Genomic DNA, 15,987 nt, shown 5'->3' on the forward strand with positions numbered 1-15,987 from the left:
TTCAATCGCCTAATGTTTTTTATTGTTTTTAAGAAACCTATTTGTTTTTTGCAGTGCACATTTATTGCTGAAATTCTTTGTACTTCCACCGCTTTAATTTATTTTTATACAAATCAATAATAATAAAACACAAATTAAACGCTACGTAACCCGAAGATGGTTAGACTTCTGGCCAAATAAATTACTTTAACTAATTATCAGGATAAATGTATTTCCTATAATACAATAAACATAGTTTGTATACTAGTTTTATTGTGATTGCATAATTGCCCTAAAATATATAGTTTACCTGCTTGTTAGACTCCACATCTCGATTAACAACTAGCAAAGTTTCAAGTTTGTTATCTTTCTATTTGATTATTTCATTCATTAATTGACTTCATTCACTTGCCGCAGCGCCACCTGTTGGGCGCTATGCGCACTGTGCCATTTAATTATAACAGCTGATCGACAACCTGTTGGTGGTCAGCTATCTCTTTTGCACTCGCATCTGTCGAATTTTTTTGTAATGAGCCCGTGAAGGAGTGAGCGAGAGCGAGGAGATGCTCTCTGCCATCTTCTACACTTCAAAAAAAACGAGCTTATACTTCAGAATGAATTCTTGAGGCAAAAAATTATATTCTGAATATTAGAAAAAATAAATTAATAGCTGATAGATTAAGTAAAATATGCAATTCAAAATTAATTTATAGTTTAAGCGAAAAGACTTTTTGATAAATTATTTTATCTTTAATTTAAACATATTAAGAAGCATATATGTATTGTCAACTCCAGCCGACAAGTTGTGTTAATATTTTATAAAATCTCGCATTGTTGGCGCTCTTTTCTGCGAGTGCACGCCCATCTATCTCACTCCCACTCGCGGGCCGTCCGAATAACCAAACGATTGTCGCCGGTCGTCAGTCTTGAATTTTTCGTGGAGCGATTAACACACAACACACAGTGAACACAGATCGCCAAAGGCTACAAAATCTCTGATTCGGAATCGGAATCGGCATCTAACCGCATCCGCATCCTCGGAAAACCGAAGACCAAAATTTAGATCGGTGGCCAAATGCAGGCTACGAAAATAAATCATTAAGATCAAGAACAGGCAAATTACGTGTGTGTTTCTTTATTTTTTTGGTTGATTTTTTTTGTTTGCCTCGTTTGTTTTGCTTACTTTATTGACCGACTTCTGCGACAAGAACAACATCAAGAGCCACCACAACAACAACAACAACAGCAGCAACAACATGGATGCCGAGGTGTGTAATTAAATTGCAATCGTTAAATTTAAGACACATGCCTAAAAAAAGAAAACCCAAAACGCAAAAACCAAAAAGCCAAAAGTGAAACCAAAAAAACAAAAGGGCCGAAAAAGGGGAAACCTACAGAGAAATAATTACGACGCACAAATACAAAAAAAAAAAAAAAACGGGTTAATTTTGCCGGTTGTCAAACAACAACAAAAACTCAAATTCACAGCTTAAAACACAAAACCAAAAAGAGAAGAAAAAAAAAAACAGTAAACACAGACAACTTCTTTTGGCAAAACCAAAGAAATTCAAGTGCAAAGTCAAGCAAAGAAAAAAGCAACAAAAGTTTTAGCACAGCTGTTGCCTTTTTCTTGGTCAAAACCAGGGGCGTGGCGGGTAATTTTCAGAGGGGGCGGGTTAATTTTAGATAAGCCAGCTTAATAACAGCAATTAAGCAATGGAATGTGGCATAAAAATCGTAGTGGAAACCCATTAAGTATGCAAATAATTGTATAAACAACAGAGCAAAATGAATGAGGTGACTTGTGATAATTATTTATTAATGTTAAGTGAATAATTAGGCAAATAAAACAACAGCTTTATTAAATCAAAAATGATGTTACAAAATGAAATAGATAAATATATCCATTATATTAAAGGCTTTTCCCTTACTTTATTCAGCAAATAAGCTAAATGAATCCAATAAATTAAGATACCCCACATGACCTGTTTTTTTTTATGGCCATTAGCCTTCCATATTGGCATCAACTTCCGCCAAACGAATTCACTGATTAGTGCGAAATTCCTGCTTATCTGCTGGATTCGATTTATGGATTTGCTGGCACTTATCTCCGATGAAAGATTGCCCATAATTTATGGCAGCCAAACCAAAACCCCCCTGGATTAGACACCCCTGCTGCATTTTGCCCAGTTACGCCTGAGGTGTTTACGCTGGCCTGCAATTTGAAAATGCAAATGATCAAACATGGAAAATCACACACTTTTATGCATTTGCTTGATCAAGGTCAGAACTTGTTCTGCACCAGACACCAATCTCTATTTAACTTGCATACACTCAGCTAAACTATCAGTAGTATTCAATACTTTTAGAAAAATATAGAAAAGTATTAAAAAAATATAAAATACGAAGCATAAAAATTTCAAATGTAAACGAATTTTTAGACAAACTGTAAATATTAGAGAGAAGTTTAAGATAAATTTTTAAAAATGCAAGTCTCGTAATATAAGTAACAACTTTCGCTGTGCTAAAAGTGGATCTCACATTTCATGAAATCTTTTTTTTCCAAATGCATTTGTATGGCGAACAAAAGCGTTGCCAATAAAAGCCAATCAAGGTTCCCTTTGAGCTTGTCAGATTTCCGGCAACATTAATAAAGGAGAAATTAAACAATTTTTTTTTTGTTGTGTTGCCTCCAAGTGCAGTGAACCCTCGCCAGAGCGACCAACAGACCAACAGAACCACACGCACCATCGGCGGTGGAAAATTTTCCACTCGAAGACATTGCTCAATTCAAGAAGCAAAGAGTACAAAAATGACAGAACAAACAAAAAAAAAAATACATAAGGGAAATGAGACCGCACATAAATAAGATCACTGCGGCCCTGTTGACAGTTTGCCAATGGCTGCTGCCATGGGTTAAGAGCCAAGGGGGTGGTGAGGGGTGTCGACCATCCAGAGCGGGGTTTTTGCGGGTGGACTGTAACACCGACTAAACCACGCACTTCAGACTATCTGGTGTTATCTGCTCTCAATTGACCGTCTGCTTTCCACGGTAAATGTCTGGTCTAGATTAAAGTGGAAGCCGCTCAAGGGTATGACATTGCCCCCCCTTTTCCGCGCCCATGTAGTTTCCTAAATATTTGAAATAACGACTCCTTCAATACCCTTTTTAAGAACTAAATGTATAGCTGACTTTGTGTGTATACTTTTGCATTCCTGAAATCTTAGTTCCTCAAAGTTTTGCTTTCAATTATTACCTTCCAGCGAGCGCACGATAATAACAATAACAATTTATACTTTGTTTTAACTACTTTAACTGCCGATAAGCAGCGAAATAGATGTCTGGATGTACACAGGGCGCAAGGCGTCATGCTCGCAATGTATGTAGCACCCTGTTGAATATCACGTATACGTCAGGGGCGCCATGTCCTCCAGTAGATTGCGTATACCACATGTGAGACGGCGATAATCTGAACGAGGCCCAAATGATTCGCAGCGAAAGCAAAATCAGTTTGGCGATAAGTAGCTCGTTATTTACGACACTTAAGATTCACTTGGACCCCTCCATAGATATACACAATATATATAGTATATATATATATATATATATTGGTTAGCTGGCAACAGGTATTGAAAAAAACACTGTGACACTTTCGACAACTTCATGTGTCCAACTGACAAAGTGGCCAATAAATCAAGCAGTCATCCATCTTAATCAATGTATCAAATGTTCAATATTGCACTCATAACTCCTTGATAGTAACTTATCGATCGCGATTTAAATATTGTGAATGAACGTGGGTTTTTCCATAAACGTGTTATTGCTGACTGCTGTGATGCATAACAAGAAAACGTGATGGGATTCTATTGCAAGGCACGAATTTATGGAAAATGTTTCAAATGCGGCCATTGTTGTAGATAATTAAGGAAATATCATTAATGTACTATGAGTAATGTGCAATTTCCCTGAATACTTTGAAGCTCAACAACGCCCTTAACAGGAGTCCATATTTTATTACATTGTTAACAGCTTTTCGAGATTGTCTGCAAATTTCAATTAGACCCATTGAACTCGAGGCGACACGTGCTATAGATATAGATATCGATGGGTTTGATGGTCTGATGGTCTGTTGGTCTGTTTGGCAGTCGTTTGGGTGTCATCGAAAATCGAAAGGCCACTTATCTGGGCGACACTATATATAGATAAAGATATAGGTGGCATTTAATTTGCTTTGTATTGGGCTTTTATGAATCCGTTTAATTGGCTTTGATTTAGTTTGCGGCCATATTTATGGCCATTGGACTAAGCAATGCCAAATCGTTGGCACTCTTATCACTCATATGGCGGGAACTTTTCCATCTGTCGCATCGGCAATGGAAATCCCCTATTCAATTTATTACAGTGGGCACTAGCTTAGTGAAGTCATGTGGTATTCTATATACTGCCACGACTTGATCTGTGATTCCCTGCGGATAAGATCTCCGTCTATGAACTTAATCATGGAGATTGACAGGCGGAAACACTTGAGAGGTTTGCGTTTTCATCGCTCAATTAAAACCCATCAGGCATTCGAGCAAAAAGGCGTTTATTTTGTTGTATATTCTTAATTTAACTGTAAGCTTTTGTTTTTAATTTTTTCCCTTCTTGTCATCAATGCGTATACGCATTATAAAACCGAAAGGCGCCAACTCAACTAGAAAAAAATCAAACAGCAACAGTTCCGCGACAGGAAACTGTGGAGGGAGGCTCCACAGGTGAAACGGCAGGTGGAGGTGGAGTGGCCAAGGTCGCGAAGGAACAGGATCACGATGCGGAGTACCATCCGCCTACAAGGTATGACCGCTTGTGGAAAATCCCCGATCTAACTGCTTGCTCCCCGTAAACCAACCTAAAAACAACTGCCTACCCCCACCAACAACCTGCGAATTAACTCAAGTGGCAGTCCTACTAACCTTTGAAAGAGCTTTAGATATAAGATTATATTATACATCCTATCCTGTACCAAACCCAGCATATACCTCAATCCAGCCTCAACTCCTGCTTTAACCAACTAACCCGCCTTGCAACAATAACCCTGCTTGCATCGATCCTGTCGCCCAGCTATAAAATAATAACCATGGACTTTTTACTAGCCATTTGTTAATGCATGTGCCTGTATCGAAAACCATCAACGCCAAAACCCAAAACAAACTCATCAGTATCTAGCCAACTAACAATAATCTCCAAGGAATAACAAGCAAATGTAAACCAGCATCGAGCAACCCGAATGTCCAGTTACTCCTCGAAACCCGAAACCCAAAACCTTTAAGATGTCCAATAACTCCATAACCTGAATATAACAATCCTGAATCCCAGCTTTAAACCACTGACTATAACCCATGTACTAACCGTGAACCCAACTAAAGTGGCGTTACTAAACCAAGCCATCAGTGGACAGCCTAACCCAGCTCCACCATAAGTTAGCCCCCAAAGCCTCAAGATGATCTACGATCTATGTTGCTGTAATTCAAGCTATCTGGAGACCATCGTGCACTTGTTCAAGGGCAACATTGGACCCGGTCTGTTCGCCATGGGCGACGCCTTCAAGAACGGAGGTCTCCTGGTGGCGCCACTGCTGACAGTGGTGATAGCCGTGGTGTCCATCCACTGCCAACACGTCCTGGTGGCCTGCTCCAAGAAGATGCGCGATCTCAAGGGAGAGACCGTGTGTGCGGACTATGCCCAGACGGTGGAGCAGTGCTTCGAGAATGGTCCGCCCAAGTTGAGGGGCTGGTCGCGAACGATGGGGCGACTGGTGGACATATTCATATGTGTGACCCAATTGGGCTTTTGTTGCATATACTTTGTGTTCATCAGCACGAATCTGAAGCAGGTGAGTTGGAGGTGGCTGCAGTGGGAAGAGCTAGGCTAAAACTGATGTTGGATTCTTGGATTGCCTTTTCCAAAGATCCTGCAAGCCTACGATATCGACATGAATGTCCATGTGGTGATGTTGCTGGCCTTCGTACCGGTGCTGCTCAGTTCGCTGATCACGAACCTCAAGTGGCTGACGCCCGTCTCCATGTTCGCCAATGTGTGCATGATCCTGGGACTGGCCATAACACTGTACTATGCCCTCAAGGACGGACTGCCGGAGGTGGAGGAACGCGCCCTCTGGACGAACGGCTCCCAGCTGGCACTCTTCTTCGGCACCGCCATCTTTGCCTTCGAGGGCATTGCCCTGGTGATGCCGCTGAAGAACGCCATGCGAAAGCCACACCAGTTCGAGCGGCCATTGGGTGTGCTCAATGTGGGCATGTTCCTTGTCTCCGTCATGTTCATGTTCGCCGGATCCGTCGGCTACATGAAGTGGGGCGAGCAGGTCGGTGGCAGTTTGACCCTCAATCTGGGCGATACCATGTGAGTGGGGGCTGTGGGGCTTGGCTTTGGCACCTACATATGTATATGAGACCCTTCCACATCATCCACAGACTGGCCCAGTCGGTCAAACTGATGGTGTCCGCTGGCGTTCTCCTCGGCTATCCGCTGCAGTTCTTCGTGGCCATCCAGATTATGTGGCCCAGTGCCAAGCAAATGTGCGGCATTCAAGGACGATCACTGCTCGGAGAGCTGGGTTTCCGCACCTTTATGGTCCTGGTGACTCGTAAGTATCCGGCATGTGGAACCATTTTAGAATGTGGGATAGCTGACAAGGTTCTCCTGCAGTTGCCATCGCGGAAATGGTGCCGGCCCTGGGACTTTTCATCTCGCTGATAGGAGCACTATGCTCAACGGCTTTGGCCCTCGTCTTTCCGCCAGTCATCGAGTTGATCTCACGGAGTGAGCTGAACAAAGGACCGGGCATCTGGATTTGCGCGAAGAACCTCGTCATTCTGGTGCTCGCTTTACTGGGCTTCTTCACTGGCTCCTACGAAAGTCTCAAGCAAATTGTCAAGCACTTCGGCGAGGAGGAGGTGCACTGAGTATCAACCAACTATTGAGGGCAACATCGAAAACTAAAAATCATCAGCATCGTAGAAAAAGATGCATGAGATTATCATCCTTGTAATCTTCCAAGGAGATTAAGCTATAAAAAACACGCAAAGGATCAACTAAATCAACATAATAGTAACAAAAATATAATTTATGAACGCCAAAATCACCATACAATATCATTTTCACAACAAACTCAGGATTCCGGCGCGAAAAAAAACGATAAATATAAATGAACCAGAAATTCGGTTTTAGGAAAAAAACAATGCTTAACGATCTTCGAGTTTCCGAGATGAGCAATCAATTAAGATGCCTTACAAGAACAATACAGGAATAGCAGAGGATCATATTTGTCAAAACGAAATGATATACCAAACCTCAAAGCTTTAAAGATAATCATTAAACTAACAGCAAACAGTTACCGACCATCATTTTATCATAATTATCCAAAAAAACATAAAGCAATTATATTATTATTAATCTTAATGCTTAGTTATTGACATAAAAACAAAATATGCTTGCGAATTTATCATCAACAAAAAACAAACATATATACATAGCTAAGTGCCTTCTTTTGTGTCTTAGTAAGCGTGCAGCGCATTTTACCTACTATAATTGATTATTTTTTTAATAGATATTAAGTGAGAATAAACAATGCGACGTTCGTTTTGACGTCATCGCAACATGACAAGAACTTGACAGATGTGTTTTTGGGGCTTCGAGTACTTGAAAGAACAGGCTGGCAATAATTTTGGATCGGAATGGATTTTCGATAGTAAAGATATTAGAAAAGGGAGCGGATTATTAATATTATTAATTTTATAATGACAGCGCCCTTCTCTGCGCTTCTCAATGTATGCACGTAAGCTAAGGAGTTGCCAACGACAAGTTACTAAAAATTGGTGCTAGAAAATAGTGATACTAGATACTAGATATAGTAATTAAAAGAGCGCCCTTCTCTGCGCTTCTCAATGTATGCACTTAAGCTAAGCCCTTGCCAACGAGAAAATACTAAAAAAAAAAGTGCTTGAAAATAGTGATATTAAATACTTTTAATAGTAATTAAAAGAGCGCCCTTCTCTGCGCTTCTCAATGTGTGTACTTAAGCTAAGCTATCACTGACTTGCGTGCCAATAGAAATGTGCTGAGTCACAAATCATTTGCAGCTATTTATCGCCACAGAAAACGTGCGAATAAAAGTGGTAATAAACTAAATGAGCCGAATACTAATAAAGTCGTGGAACAGGTTGCTCGAAACTGTTTTAAACTGGCAGCGAAAATAAATTCGCAATTATACTCCAAATTAGTTTTGACATTGACCCGGTTTCTGAAGAAACCATAAATTGTATTCTGATAGATGTCTCATACGTATGCGGACTTTCGCTTTCATCTGGCGCAAACTGGTTAAGAGCCATATACGTGGAATCATATCTACCGCCCCGTATGGGAATTACACTAATCTAATCCGATCCGAACCAAATCAATCTAATCGTAACCGTTCGAACCTTCAACTCAAACGATGACTGGAACTGCAGGCAATGTCGTTGGATATGCATTCCGGTAGACAGGAGCGCACTATAAACCTTAATAGTTAAGATCATATGAACATTTTAGAAAGAAATACTAATAGTTGGTAATATAACATAGCATAACAAGAAACTAATCAAACTTCCTAAACAATAAACCTTACTTAAAGTTTAACAATGTAGTATGATTTTGTTATGATCTGGAAAATATCGTATCCCCTCAAGCGTCCCTGCAATTTTTGTTATGCATTTGTTTTTCGTACCCCTTATATAATCCAATTGCTGAATTCCGATTCCGTCAACATCGATCTATCGATCGATCGATCGACTGGTTGATTGGAAGATTGGAAGAAGTGAGATGCAGCAAACGGCCGGAAAACTTTGATTCCGTGCAATTCATTTAACTGGCGCTTCTTCAATCAAGGCGGTAAATTTCCGTGCGTCTGCCAATTGCAAGTACCGGGGGGGGCTTCAGGGGGTTAAGGTAAAGGTGTAACGATCACGAATGCGGTGTATGGAATATCTGTAAAATATTCATGCTACGCCCAAGAATTCGATCCAATGGGCACGTGCCGTGTAAAACCGTACCGACAATCGAATTCCGGAATCCAGAATGTGACCGGATCCTTGAACCTGATCGAACCACTTCCTGCCGGAAAAGAAAAAAAGAACCGCACTACAAAAGAATTTCAAAATATATCAGTGTATTCAATGTCGTGACGCAATCACTCTTAAGATACAGTCGTATAGCGAACAGCGAGCAAATAAATAAATTAACTAACTTTGAATGATGAATGACAACATTTTTACTGCCCACAAATGTACGTCGTCATAAGCAAACACGAATGGCAACCAAATACGCCGAGTTTTTGTAACACTTTATATATTTTTAAGCGCAGCTATTTTAGATGAAATATTGCCAGCAATAAACTGAACTACTGAACAAATTAAAGCTAGTAATTAAACTGCGTTGCTTATTTATTTTTGTTTAAGTACACTTGGTTACAACTAATCACGTGCTGGAAAACAATATGCATTTAATTTCTAAACAAACGCTAGTCATGTTTTATGTAATGTTTCAAAGTAAATAATAAATAAATAAACTAACATCGCATGCCGACCATAGAATTGCAATTTAGAGCAGAATGTTAAATTTAATGCACTAGATTTACAGATCAGTTAAGCGATTTTAATTAATGAAGAACAGCAAAAATTGTATATTATTTAATGATAAATAAATAATCAAATAAATCGGCTAGGAAAGCTGACACTCATGAAATTCCATGGAATTCAAGACTTCAATTCCATAGATTGAATATTTTTCCAGGCAAGGCAATTAAAAAAAATCATTTGCATGAATTAGAAACAATACCTAATTCAATTAATTAGCATCAATTACGTGCATGTTTTATCCACCTTAATTTGCTTTGTTTATTCTCCTAATTTAACTGGATCTATACCAAAAGTTAACAAACTGGAATGTTGTATTTATTAAAGTGCAATAAACTTTTAGTTGTTTCAGAAATTTCGAAATGTGAAATATTCTTAGTCTTAAGTTTTATATTTTAATCATTGATCCATGACGACAAGCGGCTCATCTTATCTTTTATCGATGAGTGATTGCCTGCTATTTATATATTACATAGGTGTATATATTTATATTTTTATCACCCAACGGTTCAATGCATTTCCCCCGTAGTTTTCCACCGGAAAGTGACAAGTCCTCGGGGGAAAGTGATTTGCAAGCCACTTGAGTCAGTTAACCCAGTTGCAAATAGCGCTTAGAAATGCATTATGGGTTTTGGGATCGGAACTGATCTCACACTCTACGATCTCCCACGCATTTAACCCACTACTTCCAGGTGATCAGCTTGACTTTATTATGCTTCATAAATTATATCTATTATTTAAATTGATAAAATATATGGGTAAATATTTTGGAATTTATTTTAAGCACTTTTTTGAACGTGCACTTATAGCATACTTATAACTATAACTTATATTCATATTTTTGAAGACCACGAGAGTGGTGTTGTTCTATTTCGCAGCAAGTGCAGGGGGTTAAACGTTATGCGCATTTTTGCATCGCTCACACACACAAACGTTCGCTCTTTATTTATATATTTTTGTTTTATTTCTGCCTTCCGACTTTTGCCTTTTGCCGTTTGCAATTTTCGCTTTTCGCCGCTGTTGGCCAACTCGAGCATTGAGTCTGGTTTGAGTTCTTGACGCGAGCGGTCCTATATTCGCAGAAACACTCGATACTTGGATATACTCGATACTTGTACTCGCAACAAGCAACAGGTGATCATCGCCGATCGATCGGCTGAATAAGATATTCAGATATTCATTGCGTAGCGCTCTAATCAGTGATCGGTGAATTAAGTAATGCTGCAAAATAATCATAATTAATAATCATATTTATGATTGAAGTGCACACTGCTTGCTGGATTTGTGATTAATTAAGTGCTGCTGGCCTTGACGGGTTAATTATTTTTTTTCTTGCTTTCCGGTTGTTAAAAGTGTTTTGTTTACTCAACACGATAGTAATCAGTTTTTATTTTCAGTGTAATTAGGTTTTAAGCTCGCAAATTATAAATGTGTAAAATAAAGTGCATTTTCAAATTATCAGAAACTAAGCGAAAAATGTCGTGACTTTTGTAGTACCTACAGTTTTTTTTTTTTTTGCTACTTATTAAGTGTTTTTAACGCAAGGAATTTAATAGCAAAGCCACTAAAAATATGCAAATTTCTGCAAAACACAAAAGTCCGCCGAGGAAGCAATCAAATGATTGTGATTTTACGCGCTTTGACATTGATGTGAACTGGTCTGCAAGCGATGTGAATTATAATGAATTGAGCGCTTTTAATTGGCATTCAGTATTTTATGCGACTTCATTAACGTTTTGCCATTGGTAAAACTATTATATGTGGCAGCATTTTTATTGCCACGCATTTCATTTATTGTTTTATTCATCGCTTTATAACTTTACATATTAATAAATTGAACCCAGTACTTTTTTGTTGTTACAATATTTTTTATCAGAAACAAAGATTCTTAAATGTACCTTTTTAACCTTCAACTTTTTAACTTTTAATCTTAAAAGCGAAAAAGTTAGATTATTTAAATATTTATTTGTATATTATATTCGCTCTAAAGCTCACTATAAATTAAGTTGATATAGTACTACGGTACTGTTCAATATTTGTATGTTGGCTCACCTGGGGTTAAGGTTTACATTTGGATAAAGATAATGCCAAAGAGAGAGAGAGACCTAACTGTGCTTGATCGCTCGCTCCTTCTCCTTTTTGTGACCGTCTTCCTTCCGCGAGATCGCAAGTACCGTTAAAGCTCTCCTTGAAGAAGCCGAAAATCGCAGAGAGAGAGAGAGAGAGAGAGAGATTTTTTCAAAATTTTCCATTTAATCCACAGCAGCAGCAGCGCAGCGATCAAAAGGCGATCGAAGCAGCCGGCGAAATGGGAAGGACACTGGAAATAACGGGAAGGCAGAGCGAGAAGAATCCGGAGAAGAATGCGGAGCGCTTCACGGAGAAGGGCGCGGAGAAGGGTGCCCCCGCCGAGAAGGGCGGCGATCTGGAGAACGGCGATCCGGTGCGCAGGCGTGGCCACGAAACCAGCGAACTGGAGGCGGCCACGCATCTCTTCAAGGGAAGTGTGGGCGCTGGACTCTTCGCCATGGGCGATTGCTTCAAGAACGGCGGACTGGCGGGAGCCACCATACTGCTGCCCATCATTGCGGTGATGTGCGTCCACTGCGAGCGCATGCTCATCCGTGGATCGGTGCTCGCCGTGGAACGGACGCCCGGCGTTGACTTTCTCGACTATCCGGAAACGGTGGAGAAGTGCTTCGAGCACGGGCCACGCCCACTACGGAAAATGTCGCGTGTGATGAAGCTGGTCGTCGAAATGTTCCTCTGCGTCACGCAGTTCGGCTTCTGCGCCATCTACTTTGTCTTCATCACGGAGAATCTGCACCAGGTGAGTAAAAACATTTTATATTATTTAAAATTAATAAAAAAAAATTAATTTAAAGTATTTAAAGTTCATTTAAAATATGGTAACGTAACATAGAAATTGCAATTTAGTTTTGAGTAATTTAATGAAGCTGTAATATTTTTAAAGTGTGTACAAGATTAGTTTTTGCACTTAAAAAAAACTTTACCACCATATTTATGAACCTAGTAAAAAACGGGTAGAGTATGAATATTATGTTAAATATATTTTGCGGATACTTGCAACTTACAACTCTTGTTTAAACACTTAATCATTTTTTAGCCCAATCAGTAGTGGCATAAATATTATTTAAAAATATATTTTACAGGCAAAGTATTTTGTTGACTTATAAATTTTGATATTTTGATTCCAGGTGCTCCAGCAGAACGGCATCGATATCAGCATGAGCATGGTGATGCTGATCACCCTGCTGCCGGCGATGATTCCCTCGCTGATGACCAACCTGAAGTACATCTCGCCCGTGTCGCTGTTCGCCAATGTGGCCCTGCTCTTTGGACTGATTGCCACCCTGACCATTGCCTTCTCGGATGGACCCATGCCGTCGGTCGGGGACAGGCACCTCTTTACGGGCGGTGCTCAGTTGGCCCTGTTCTTTGGCACCGCCCTGTTCTCCTACGAGGGCATTGCCCTCATCCTGCCGCTGCGGAACTCGATGCGCCGCCCGGAGAACTTTAGCACCCGTTTTGGTGTGCTCAACTCCACCATGTTCTTCACCACGGCGCTGTTCATCTTCACCGGATTCGTGAGCTATGTGCGTTGGGGCGAGGAGGTCGCCGGCAGCATAACACTCAATCTTGTGGTGGAGGAAGTGTAAGTAGAGCCACCAATTGAATGGAAACTTGGATTTTTAAGTTTACTTGGCTTATACTTTAATTAACTGGATTGCTTTCATTGCAGATTCTCGCAGGTGGTGAAAGTGATCGCAGCGCTGGGTGTTTTCCTCGGCTACCCCATCCAGTTCTTTGTGATGATGAAGATCCTGTGGCCTCCACTAAAGCGATCCAATAACTGCGCCCAAAAGTATCCCATTACTATGCAGGTGTGCCTTCGTTTCTTCATGGTGATGATGACATGTAAGTGAATATATCCTTATAACCATTTTATTCAATATCAATGATAAAGCCGTATAATCTGTACTTATTGATTGTAATTATACATTGTGCACTATTTTCATTAGTTGGCGTTGCGCTGGTCGTTCCCAAGCTGAATCTGTTCATCTCGCTGATCGGAGCACTGTGCTCCACCTGTCTGGCCTTCGTGATTCCGGTGCTGATCGACTTTGTGACGCGGGCGCAGGTGCCCAAGGCGCTGGGTGTGTGGTCCTACATCAAGAACATCCTCATCCTGTCGGTGGCCGTGCTGGGAATCGTCACTGGCACCTATCAGAGCATCGTGGAGATCGTCAAGGAGTTTAAGTAGGCTTAAATCGCTAGCAAGTATTTGTTGTACATAAATAATGCTGTCATTCCGTGAAACTATGTGAATGCGTTTCCCTGCTCTATTGTAAGATTAATTTGTGTAATTTTCCACTATTTTTTGTTTTTTTTTTTTTTTTGTTTTGTTGATAGTTTGTATTTTAAGCTGTGCATTTGTGTGTATGTATAAAGAAATGTTTAATTGGCACGAAACATAAGAAAACATAAAACAAGGCATAAAGGAAAATGATCTGCAGCTATAACCCATTTTTAAAAATTGATTACCAATATAAGGCTTTAATTGTGTAAGAGCCTGCAAATTATCGTTTTAATCATATGTAATAAATGCTATCCATCGATTTTATAAATATAGTGAGATTTTTATAAAGTATTAATTAGCTTTCAGCAAACAATGTTTAACATTAAGTTCGCTTACAGTGTGAATATGCGCTTTTGAAAGCGTGTATATAAATGAATAAACATAAATCCACAAGGAATTTAACGATTTAATACTTTACTATACAATTAATACAGTCAAAAAAAAAGGAGTTAACAAACTTTGAAATAACTTATGCAATTCATTCACATTCCCGGTCCCGAAAGACTCTTCTCCATGAACTTCTTCTTGGCAAAGCATATCCACCACTTGCTCGGCTTTCCATCCGCAGTATCGAATACCTTCTCCAGCAATCTGTTTCCGGTTTCCTGGCGCAACTGCAGCATGTACTGACGCATCAGCTCCGGATCCTCGGGCTTCGTGTATATTCCATTCAGCGGGAATCCCGCATCGCCGGGTATATCGAACCGGGAGATGGCCAGCGTATAGAGCTCCTGCTGACCCTGCGATTTACTCGTGCAGCGGGCCAATCGCTTCAAGCATTCCGTGATGTAGAGCGTGATGTAGATAAGCACCCTGTCCACCTCCGACTGCGATTAGATATGCAAGGTAAGGTATAGGGGTTACTTAGCAGGTTGGTTAGGAAAGTGTAAATATGGAATAATATTATAATAAGATATAGATATTAATTATAAAAACCTTGAGCTAACCGAAAAAGTTTTCAAAAAGTTGATAGGTTCCTAAGTTTCAAAGCTTATTTAAGATGTAAAGAAATTATTTACTTAAATAGTACCATTTTCCTTTTTTTTTTTTTTTAAAAAGAGAAGGGATTATAATTGGAATTTCATTTAACAAAAATATAAGAAAAAAAACAAAAACCTTATCAGGTTGATTGTGACGACCTATTTCTACAAATAAAGGCGGTGAGCTGACGCATTATTAAATTGACTTTAGCAAGGCTTAAAAATTTCCTCGAAATATTTTACAAACTTAATTAATATCTTTACTTTAAAATTGGAATATTGCTACGCTTTATCTCTGCGCTCATTTCTTTGTTCGGCTGCGACTACCAACCTTAACTTCGTAAGTGCGGAAGAAAATGTTGGATTTCCAGAAGTAAAGTGACTCATCGATGATGTCGTTGGGAATATCAACATTGGGCGCTGGTCCTCGGACTTGGGTACGTAGCGGTAGAATGGCCATATTGCCCACCGAGGCTTGGAACTCCTCGATTTCCGAGTGAAAGGCCTGTGCGATCCATGTAAACAAATGGGCGGGTTTTTAATTTCAATTCTTTTTTGTACATTTCGTTTAGAAACTACTCATCTGCGGCTGCATACCTCGATGTATATTACTCACCGGCATTTCTATTAGTTTGGGCTCGCTTTTTAACTGCTTTAATATACGAAAAAGAAAGTAATATATGATTTATCAGTACTTCCTAGTGATGTGAAAACGTTATCTTTTTTGAAGTTGAAAAAACGGAACATCGGCGTTCATATGAACTGGTTCGGAGCTGATTTGGTATTTATTGTAAAAATACAGGTTTCAATGTATTATTAATATAATTTACTGAAAAATGCACACCTAATAGCAAACTTAAATATATGTTCAATATTAAAAGTGGAAAAAAAAATGACGTTTAATAACAAGATTTTTGAATTACAAAAGTAATAAATATTTTAAAAGCGCGCCAAATTCACGTTCCTCTCCCTAGTTTT

At 39.5% G+C, this 15,987-nt stretch overlaps 3 protein-coding genes across 5 annotated transcripts; 2 read left to right on the top strand and 1 right to left on the bottom strand.

Annotated features, from left to right (window-relative positions):
• The first annotated feature begins 1,109 nt into the window (after positions 1 to 1,109).
• LOC6525620 (proton-coupled amino acid transporter 1) lies at positions 1,110 to 8,653 on the top strand. Its single transcript, XM_002101419.4, has 6 exons — positions 1,110 to 1,247; positions 4,662 to 4,813; positions 5,492 to 5,852; positions 5,928 to 6,379; positions 6,451 to 6,623; positions 6,686 to 8,653. Exons 1-6 carry the CDS (start codon positions 1,236 to 1,238, stop codon positions 6,940 to 6,942), a joined length of 1,407 nt encoding a protein of 468 aa, XP_002101455.1. The 5' UTR covers positions 1,110 to 1,235; the 3' UTR covers positions 6,943 to 8,653.
• On the top strand, positions 1,163 to 14,297 carry LOC6525621 (proton-coupled amino acid transporter-like protein CG1139). Of its 3 annotated transcripts, none has more exons than XM_015190904.2 (5): positions 1,163 to 1,247; positions 11,912 to 12,478; positions 12,867 to 13,324; positions 13,412 to 13,587; positions 13,692 to 14,297. In XM_015190904.2, the coding sequence occupies exons 1-5, from the start codon at positions 1,236 to 1,238 to the stop codon at positions 13,931 to 13,933; spliced, it is 1,455 nt and encodes a 484-aa protein (XP_015046390.1). In that variant the 5' UTR covers positions 1,163 to 1,235; the 3' UTR covers positions 13,934 to 14,297. The 3 variants fall into 3 exon arrangements, with proteins under 3 accessions (XP_015046390.1, XP_039227267.1, XP_002101456.1); XM_039371333.2 differs by having other exon boundaries at positions 1,215 to 1,247; positions 11,915 to 12,478; XM_002101420.4 differs by lacking the exon at positions 1,163 to 1,247 and adding an exon at positions 10,640 to 10,782.
• A 120-nt stretch (positions 14,298 to 14,417) lies between these two features.
• LOC6525622 (actin-related protein 2/3 complex subunit 3) lies at positions 14,418 to 15,732 on the bottom strand. Its single transcript, XM_002101421.3, has 3 exons — positions 15,626 to 15,732; positions 15,341 to 15,514; positions 14,418 to 14,856 (listed from the first exon to the last, which is right to left on the bottom strand). Exons 1-3 carry the CDS (start codon positions 15,629 to 15,631, stop codon positions 14,512 to 14,514), a joined length of 525 nt encoding a protein of 174 aa, XP_002101457.1. The 5' UTR covers positions 15,632 to 15,732; the 3' UTR covers positions 14,418 to 14,511.
• Positions 15,733 to 15,987: the final 255 nt, after the last annotated feature.

Source organism: Drosophila yakuba, chromosome X (assembly GCF_016746365.2).
Source record: "Drosophila yakuba strain Tai18E2 chromosome X, Prin_Dyak_Tai18E2_2.1, whole genome shotgun sequence".
In the NCBI taxonomy this organism is placed as follows: Eukaryota; Metazoa; Arthropoda; class Insecta; order Diptera; family Drosophilidae; genus Drosophila; species Drosophila yakuba.

Excerpts from the sequence above, each read along its gene's own strand:
- LOC6525622 (XM_002101421.3), bottom strand. Across the intron at positions 14,857-15,340 it reads TCCGCACTTACGAAGTTAAG|TCGGAGGTGGACAGGGTGCT; the intron begins GTTGGTAGTCGC and ends ATCTAATCGCAG.
- LOC6525620 (XM_002101419.4), top strand. Across the intron at positions 4,814-5,491 it reads GAGTACCATCCGCCTACAAG|CTATCTGGAGACCATCGTGC; the intron begins GTATGACCGCTT and ends CTGTAATTCAAG. Across the intron at positions 6,624-6,685 it reads CTTTATGGTCCTGGTGACTC|TTGCCATCGCGGAAATGGTG; the intron begins GTAAGTATCCGG and ends GTTCTCCTGCAG.
- LOC6525621 (XM_015190904.2), top strand. Across the intron at positions 12,479-12,866 it reads TCACGGAGAATCTGCACCAG|GTGCTCCAGCAGAACGGCAT; the intron begins GTGAGTAAAAAC and ends TTTTGATTCCAG. Across the intron at positions 13,588-13,691 it reads CTTCATGGTGATGATGACAT|TTGGCGTTGCGCTGGTCGTT; the intron begins GTAAGTGAATAT and ends TATTTTCATTAG.